The following is a 10,000-nucleotide window of genomic DNA, read 5'->3' as shown; positions in this document are numbered from 1 at the left end:
GCACCTGGGAGAACACCATTCTAGACAGAGCACCTGGGTAGAACACCATTCTAGACAGAGCACCTGGGAGAACACCATTCTAGACAGAGCACCTGGGAGAACACCATTCTAGACAGAGCACCTGGGAGAACACCATTCTAGACAGAGCACCTGGGAGAGAACACCATTCTAGACAGAGCACCTGGGAGAACACCATTCTAGACAGAGCACCTGGGTAGAACACCATTCTAGACAGAGCACCTGGGAGAACACCATTCTAGACAGAGCACCTGGGAGAACACCATTCTAGACAGAGCACCTGGGGAGAACACCATTCTAGACAGAGCACCTGATAGCGGTTCCGTATTTTACAGAAATTAAATTATATGTGGTGGATCCAATAGAACAGGAGAGAAATGACATAGTGACACACCTGTCTGTACAGAAATACATTTAAATCATTCTAAATCCTTTACCAGAAAGCATAACTTCGTCACAGAGGAATCGAGGATCATTATCTTTTTAAATGGCTTTAGATTGTTTCATATAACATGCTCATAGGCCTATTTAGGAAGCCCGTGATTTAAGCAGCACGATTGGCAGTAGGCCAACGCCTAATTATCGAGTTGCGGCTGTCACTGTAAAACATCTCAAATATGTGTGAAGTTAAGATGTCTTGAGTATAATTTAAATTGCTGAGACAAGAAGAAGAAGAAGAAGAGGGGTATGTGGTGAAGTCTCTCTCCAAAATGGCTCAGTTGTCTCCCGCCAATTCTTGCTCATTCGTTTTCGTTGACTGAATTGTTTGCCCTTCATTTTGTTTTTGTTTTTTTGCAATTCCCCATTTACATATGTCCCCAGTAGTAAATGTACCATTAATCCCAGTGGTTTGGTTATATTAATTTTGGTTCATGTATATATTGTCATTCTCAGTGGAAAGCGTTGTTTACAGCAGTTACACTAGTGAAGTTTTTTGTGTGTATTTCATAACCATCATGTACGTGATTTGTCAGTTTCTTCATGGTCATTTGTTTTTGGTGTGTTCCGTGTGTTCCGTGTGTTCCATGTGTTCCGTGTGTTCCGTGTGTTCCATGTGTTCCATGTGAGCATGCGTCTGATTTCTCTGTCCTGGTATCGTTGAGGGAGAAGCGCGTACCTGAGAAACCTCGACCTGCTGCTCGGAAATGTAGGAAAGTGTTGTTGTTTTTTTACATTCATTGTGAATGATAATATATTAAAACTATAGTAACTCACAAGCTATTTGAAGAAAAAATCAACAATCACCAATCCTCAGTGTGAAAGAGCAATGGAAATTGTACAGGCCTAGGTAGGGATGGTTGTGTGCAAGGACCATAGAAATATGAATATCAGGAATTGGCAACTCATTCTGAGAAATAATCCTCTTATCCAGGTAGGGCCCTTGATTTGAACCTCTAAACCAGTGGTCGCCAACTGGCCAATCGCCATCGACTGGTTGATCTCCAAGTCATTCCTAGTCGATCACCAAACATGTCTGTAAAAAAAAAAAGAAGAAAAAGATTAGGCCTTGCGTTCCTATTGTCTGTTTTGTGCTGTTGGCAATAGGTGATTGATTCAGTGTCCTGGGAGGGAGGGAGGGAGGGAGGGAGGGAGGCCATCAGTCACTCGGACATCTTGCATTCTGGCTCGGTGATCTTAACTCGGAAAAGGATGGTGACCTTTTTATTTCACCATTATTTAACCAGGTAGGCACGTTGAGAACAAACCTCTGATCTAAACAAAGTTAACAGGCTAAGTTCAAACAGTTGGAGGAGGACAGGAAGGTGTATTGTAAACGTGACAACAGCTGCGTCTATATTAGGTTTTGATTGGCCAATTCATGTTTAAGTGAGACCCCCCTCTTTTCTCCGTCAATACCAAGAGGGGTTTCGGTCTAGAAACACAGTTTTGACTGCTCCTACAGTTTTGTTTTGGTACTTCAGTTTAATTGATGCTCGGCCCAGAAAGACAATTACCATAGACTGCCACATAGAGAAGTCAGATTTTGAAAATTCCCAATAAGACACTTTAGTCATCACCATTGTGCACAAAACATCCATTGAATGATTCAAATAATTGTGACTCATTTCAGGAACTTCACAGGTGAGGCATTTGAATGTAAAATATGCTTTTGGGCAAAAATTCTGACGTTTGATTGCAAATTTGGGGAGGGAGTTGAAAGAGAGCACAGAAGGCTGTTGAATAAAACACCTGTCTCCGGATTAAATCTTCAAACTAAGGGCAACCATGGCATTCGTGACAGAGGGAGAAGCATTCATCCATGTATTCGAGTAAGAGTGTCTAGCTAGCTACATTTTCAGATATTATACATTTCAAATTTTGCCAATTTCATTTTCATTGCAAGTTAAAGGGTACTGTTAGCTAGCTAGCTAAAATCACATGTATGATCCGTGTATCTCAGAAATCCGTTTGCATTGTTAGTTGTAGCCTAATGTTAGCTAGCTAGCTAAAATTGAACCTACTGTAGTTGGTTAGCTTTAGCTACCTGCAGTTTCATGCATGGTGGCTAGCTATGACAATCAGTTTGTATTGCTAGTAGTATGGGTTGGGATTATTTCTGCGTTCAATACAACTGAGAACTCGGAATTGGGAACTCGGTAATCTTTGACTAAATTACTTTCAAGACAACTGGCAACTCCAGCTCCGACTGGGAAAAATAGTTTTGAATGGTCATCCAACTCGAAATTCCAACTCGAGAACTAGAGCCGCGACTTTCCGACCGGAAGATCACTGACGTCATGATTTGACCTCGTATTTTTCCAAATTCCCAGTTGTCTCGAAAGCAGCATCAGGCTCATTGTTCAGCTAGCTAGCTACATGACCCATCAAGTTAGCCAGGTGAGTCTGGGGGTGATTACAGCCATATATTGTAGTTCTTGAACACGTCTAGACAATAGTGACCCATCCACTTAACTAGATGTGGATATAGTGTTTCTTTCACACAACCCATCAATTTAGACAAGTGCGTCTGGTTAAGAATCATCTAATAATTATAAAATATTATTTTTTAAATGTTTGATATTGCTACTATGCAAGTAACCAATTCACCCTACCGTTTGCACCTTCTGTATGCTAAGCATGTGAGACAGTGTGTGTTTACCAGAGATGGTAATGTAAAGATCAACATGACCTGCACCAAAGTCAGATTAGGATATAGGCCAAGGACTAGATAGTGTATTTTTGCTTCTACTTTCACCACTATTAGTCTTTGATTGTTTACAACACTACCTTACCCACTCTGTTTAGTACATGACCTCACATGTGGATCCTTAAAGAGATGGGTGGGGCTAAGGCTTAAGAGGGTGTGAACGAATGGGTGTAGACAAAGTACATTCAAGGGCCATTTTCTCAAAAGTGGGGTTACAAGTTTATCGACTTTACTTTCCTCAACTGTAGTGTATGATATACCATTTTTCTAGATCTGAGTCTCTACTTTTAACCAACGTTTATTTTTTTTAAAAATAAACACGTACAGATGTTGCTACATAGAACCAAATCAAGCCGGTCGCTGAGGCCGATTTAAAAAAATATATATATATAATAATAATAATAATATAAAAAGACGGTCCATGAATCGAGGTACGCAAATGTGAGTAGAATACCTTGAAAACAACGGTCGGACATCTTGGACGCAGTCTCCAGTTCTTGTTTTACCTCAATGGTCAATACTCCAAATTCCTGAAGGTCATTTGGGATCTCCTCTGAGAACCCCATTCCCTAAATGGGATCTCCTCTGAGAACCCCATTCCCTAAATGGGACCTCCTCTGAGAACCCCATTCCCTAAATGGGATCTCCTCTGAGAACCCCATTCCCTAAATGGGACCTCCTCTGAGAACCCCATTCCCTAAATGGGACCTCCTCTGAGAACCCCATTCCCTAAATGGGACCTCCTCTGAGAACCCCATTCCCTAAACGGGACCTCCTCTGAGAACCCCATTCCCTAAATGGGACCTCCTCTGAGAACCCCATTCCCTAAATGGGACCTCCTCTGAGAACCCCATTCCCTAAATGGGATCTCCTCTGAGAACCCCATTCCCTAAATGGGACCTCCTCTGAGAACCCCATTCCCTAAATGGGACCTCCTCTGAGAACCCCATTCCCTAAACGGGATCTCCTCTGAGAACCCCATTCCCTAAATGGGACCTCCTCTGAGAACCCCATTCCCTAAATGGGACCTCCTCTGAGAACCCCATTCCCTAAATGGGACCTCCTCTGAGAACCCCATTCCCTAAATGGGACCTCCTCTGAGAACCCCATTCCCTAAATGGGATCTCCTCTGAGAACCCCATTCCCTAAATGGGACCTCCTCTGAGAACCCCATTCCCTAAATGGGACCTCCTCTGAGAACCCCATTCCCTAAATGGGATCTCCTCTGAGAACCCCATTCCCTAAGTGGGATCTCCTCTGAGAACCCCATTCCCTAAATGGGATCTCCTCTGAGAACCCCCATTCCCTAAATGGGACCTCCTCTGAGAACCCCATTCCCTAAATGGGACCTCCTCTGAGAACCCCATTCCCTAAATGGGACCTCCTCTGAGAACCCCATTCCCTAAATGGGACCTCCTCTGAGAACCCCATTCCCTAAATGGGACCTCCTCTGAGAACCCCATTCCCTAAATGGGACCTCCTCTGAGAACCCCATTCCCTAAACGGGACCTCCTCTGAGAACCCCATTCCCTAAACGGGACCTCCTCTGAGAACCCCATTCCCTAAACGGGATCTCCTCTGAGAACCCCATTCCCTAAACGGGACCTCCTCTGAGAACCCCATTCCCTAAACGGGACCTCCTCTGAGAACCCCATTCCCTAAACGGGACCTCCTCTGAGAACCCCATTCCCTAAATGGGACCTCCTCTGAGAACCCCATTCCCTAAACGGGACCTCCTCTGAGAACCCCATTCCCGAAACGGGACCTCCTCTGAGAACCCCATTCCCGAAATGGGACCTCCTCTGAGAACCCCATTCCCGAAATGGGACCTCCTCTGAGAACCCCATTCCCGAAATGGGACCTCCTCTGAGAACCCCATTCCCGAAATGGGACCTCCTCTGAGAACCCCATTCCCGAAATGGGACCTCCTCTGAGAACCCCATTCCCGAAATGGGACCTCCTCTGAGAACCCCATTCCCGAAATGGGACCTCCTCTGAGAACCCCGTTCCCGAAATGGGACCTCCTCTGAGAACCCCGTTCCCGAAATGGGAACTCCTCTGAGAACCCCGTTCCCGAAATGGGACCTCCTCCTAATGCCATGCAATTCTAAGCAAATCTAACTAAATGAACTAGTGTAGCCCACAGCCATTTGGCATAGCCACATCAGGACCTAACATGAGGACAACTCAGAGTATGTTAATCTGTTCTTCTGAAATAAACTACATTTTCTTCATATGTTTCTTTAGACCTGTCTAAAATAAATAATGGATTTGTGATGGTGTTGGTAGACTATATTACATGGATTTATTGTGGTGGTGTCGGCAGACTATATTACATGGATTTATTGTGATGGTGTAGACTATGTTACATGGATTTATTGTGATGGTGTAGACTATATTACATGGATTTATTGTCATGGTGTAGACTATATGGATTTATTGTGATGGTGTAGGTAGACTATATTACATGGATTTATTGTGATGGTGTAGACTATATTACATGGATTTATTGTGATGGTGTAGACTATATTACATGGATTTATTGTGATGGTGTAGACTATGTTACATGGATTTATTGTGATGGTGTAGACTATATTACATGGATTTATTGTGATGGTGTAGACTATATTACATGGATTTATTGTGATGGTGTAGACTATGTTACATGGATTTATTGTGATGGTGTAGACTATATGGATTTATTGTGATGGTGTAGACTATATGGATTTATTGTGATGGTGTAGACTATATTACATGGATTTATTGTGATGGTGTAGACTATATGGATTTATTGTGATGGTGTAGACTACATGGATTTATTGTGATGGTGTAGACTATATGGATTTATTGTGATGGTGTAGACTACATGGATTTATTGTGATGGTGTAGACTACATGGATTTATTGTGATGGTGTAGACTATATTACATGGATTTATTGTGATGGTGTAGACTATATTACATGGATTTATTGTGATGGTGTAGACTATATTACATGGATTTATTGTGATGGTGTAGACTATATTACATGGATTTATTGTGATGGTGTAGACTATATTACATGGATTTATTGTGATGGTGTAGACTATATTACATGGATTTATTGTGATGGTGTAGACTATATTACATGGATTTATTGTGATGGTGTAGACTATATTACATGGATTTATTGTGATGGTGTAGACTATATTACATGGATTTATTGTGATGGTGTAGACTATATTACATGGATTTATTGTGATGGTGTAGACTATATTACATGGATTTATTGTGATGGTGTAGACTATATTACATGGATTTATTGTGATGGTGTAGACTATATTACATGGATTTATTGTGATGGTGTAGACTATATGGATTTATTGTGATGGTGTAGACTATATTACATGGATTTATTGTGATGGTGTAGACTATATGGATTTATTGTGATGGTGTAGACTATATTACATGGATTTATTGTGATGGTGTAGACTATATTACATGGATTTATTGTGATGGTGTAGACTATATGGATTTATTGTGATGGTGTAGACTATATGGATTTATTGTGATGGTGTAGACTATATGGATTTATTGTGATGGTGTAGACTATATTACATGGATTTATTGTGATGGTGTAGACTATATTACATGGATTTATTGTGATGGTGTAGACTATATTACATGGATTTATTGTGATGGTGTAGACTATATGGATTTATTGTGATGGTGTAGACTATATTACATGGATTTATTGTGATGGTGTAGACTATATGGATTTATTGTGATGGTGTAGACTATATGGATTTATTGTGATGGTGTAGACTATATGGATTTATTGTGATGGTGTAGACTATATGGATTTATTGTGATGGTGTAGACTATATTACATGGATTTATTGTGATGGTGTAGACTATATGGATTTATTGTGATGGTGTAGACTATATGGATTTATTGTGATGGTGTAGACTATATGGATTTATTGTGATGGTGTAGACTATATTACATGGATTTATTGTGATGGTGTAGACTATATGGATTTATTGTGATGGTGTAGACTATATGGATTTATTGTGATGGTGTAGACTATATGGATTTATTGTGATGGTGTAGACTATATGGATTTATTGTGATGGTGTAGACTATATGGATTTATTGTGATGGTGTAGACTATATGGATTTATTGTGATGGTGTAGACTATATGGATTTATTAGACTTTTAAGTGTAGATGGTCTGCATCAGTGGATTGTAGTCTGTGTGTGGAAGCCAGGAGATGTAAAATGTGTTGTGTTAATTAACGGTCAATTACCGTGAGACTGACAGTTATATGCATGACAATCACCATCTTAGGAAATTGTGTGACCGCCACAGCCCGAGCTGTAACGTAACAAAAGGTGGAAAAAGTCAAGGGGTCTGAATACTTTCCGAATGCACTGCTCAACTAAAGGTTTTCAGATTATGCTGCGGGATTTAGAGGTAATTCGTGGTTTAGTACGGTACCCTGCGTCACTGGTTCATTGCTCCAGACCACCACAAGGGGGAGTTAGAGCACTGATTATGCTTTTGGATCCCAAGGCGCTACTGTGTCTCAAACTGACAATGATTGGGTGACATAAACCTAAATAAAAAGTAATAATTGTGCACAACTTCAGTATTACTTACTAATACTGTTGTTACACTAAGGTTTTTATTCTAAGAGAAACGTAGACTACAATTAGGGTGTGGAAATGTTAGGATTATTTTGCTCTTACTGTAGTACTGTACCTTACTCACATTGTACAGCACCCGAGTGGCGCAGCGGTCTAAGACACTGCATCTCAGTGCAAACTGCCCTGCTACAGATGCTGGTTCAATACCCGTGCTGGCCGCGAATGGGAGCCATAAGGCGACTCTAAATAACAAACCAACTTTATTTACAAATTAGTAACAATGTCTCACCCCACGTTCAAGAATGGCCCTTATTTGAAAACAAAATAATCTCCAAAATATATAAATATATAAATATAAATAAAAAATTAACAAAGTGATTTATTATTATTAAAGACAGAACAAATAAATTCAAATATAATAATTGATTTAAAAAAACGTTATCAATTAATAACATGGAAGTGTAAAAAAAAAAGTGTTATTGTTATTAACGAGAGGCATCTCTACAGTCCCTGGTTCGAATCCGGGCTGTATCACATTGGGAGTCCCATAGGGAGGGTTTGTCTGGCCGGGATGTCCTTGTCTAAAAAAAAAAATAGGCAAGGTGGGCTTATGGTTTCTCTCCCTCTAAAAACAACAGTAAATATTTTGGCCTTTATTCAGATTACAATCGCTCACTTTCGTTTTTTTGAAAACTAAATTATCTTAAATATCGTGATATAATATAGTCTACCCGCTGTGGTCAACTATTTCAGCACCGTTTCGCGCGGCTCTGAGACAAGCATGGAGTAACAAATGTTCAATTATGTTCCATGATATTCTTAAAATATATATATGTGTTGACTGAATACGTTCTTTCTTATAGTCTTTGCGTAGCCTAGTGGTTAGAGCGTTGGACTAGCAACCGGAAGGTTGCGAGTTCAAACCCCCGAGCTGACAAGGTACAAATCTGTCGTTCTGCCCCTGAACAGGCAGTTAAACCCACTGTTCCCAGGCCGTCAATGAAAATAAGAATATGTTCTTAACTGACTTGCCTGGTTAAATAAAGGTAAAATAAAAAAAAATAAAAAAAATAAAGAAATGTTTTGGTTATCCTGAGCTGGACACCATGTACAATTTTGAGTTTAGTTAATTAGAATAATTTCTCTCAGATCAAATAATATTTTTTAAATTATGTTTCAGGAATGTACATCTTATCTGTTTCTAACTACAGACACAATTTCAGAACAATCTGAGATGGTGCTTTTTGAGGTGGAACGACTCTGGTAACCTAGCTGTAATTACTGACTGCCACCCATAGAGGGCGCCACTACACCGCACCACGAACACAGATATTCCTTTCTCTCTGCCACTACATTACTAGAGACCTTGGTTATAAGGGTAATGTGGATGTATCCTAGAGGTTCGGGTTACTGTGATAAAATGAGAGTACTGTTGATAATGTGACCCTGCTATAAACTAGCGTCCTGTCCAGGCGGTGTACTGGTACATCAAGCTGTCTCACTGCAGAAACAGGATATAGACTAGTGTCCTGTCCAAGGGGTGTACTGGTACATCAAGCTGTCTCACTGCAGAAACAGGATATAGACTAGTGTCCTGTCCAGGGGGTGTACTGGTACATCAAACTGTCTCACTACAGAAACAGGAGGTAGACTAGTGTCCTTTTCCAGGGGGTGTACTGGTACATCACGCTGTCTCACTACAGAAACAGGAGGTAGACTAGTATCCTGTCCAGGGGTGTACTGGTACATCAAGCTGCCTCACTACAGAAACAGGAGGTGGGCTCCTTTTGAGCCTCTCTGGCTTTCACAAGCTTCTTTAACGTGTGTGTGTGTGTGTGTGTGTGTGTGTGTGTGTGTGTGTGTGTGTAGATGCTGCAGGACTGTGCGAAGGCTCGGAGGGAGGTGGATCTTCACTGTAGGGCGTCGCCCTGTTCCACCATCGTACGCATCGTGGACGTCTTTGAAAACCTCTACCAGGGCAGGAAGTGTCTGCTCATAGTCATGGAATGGTGGGTGCTACACGACACTGCCCACATTTTAAAAAATACACACACTTGGGACAAAAAAAAAAGAGAATTGTGCTAGAAATTCGGGAGACAGTGGTTATATGGTTTGGACGTAGCCTAACGCAGGACGTAGCCTAACGCAGGACGTAGCCTAACGCAGGACGTAGCCTAACGCAGGACGTAGCCTAACGCAGGACGGA

The 10,000-nt window shown here is 41.1% G+C and overlaps 1 protein-coding gene across 4 annotated transcripts in view; it reads left to right on the top strand.

Annotated features, from left to right (window-relative positions):
• Positions 1–10,000, top strand: part of LOC118380621 (MAP kinase-activated protein kinase 2-like) — a 41,865-nt gene that overhangs the window by 9,448 nt on the left and 22,417 nt on the right. For all 4 annotated transcript variants that reach the window (XR_008075082.1, XM_052474473.1, XM_052474472.1 and 1 more), the window contains exon 2: positions 9,664–9,803. Coding sequence is in view for 3 of the 4 variants with exons in the window: in XM_052474473.1 (XP_052330433.1) it covers positions 9,664–9,803 (140 nt within the window). In the remaining variant the exon portion in view is untranslated. The remainder of the gene's footprint in view (positions 1–9,663; positions 9,804–10,000) is intronic.

Source organism: Oncorhynchus keta, chromosome 21, assembly GCF_023373465.1.
Source record: "Oncorhynchus keta strain PuntledgeMale-10-30-2019 chromosome 21, Oket_V2, whole genome shotgun sequence".
Taxonomy (NCBI): Eukaryota; Metazoa; Chordata; class Actinopteri; order Salmoniformes; family Salmonidae; genus Oncorhynchus; species Oncorhynchus keta.
This window is presented reverse-complemented; position numbering and strand designations above follow the sequence as displayed.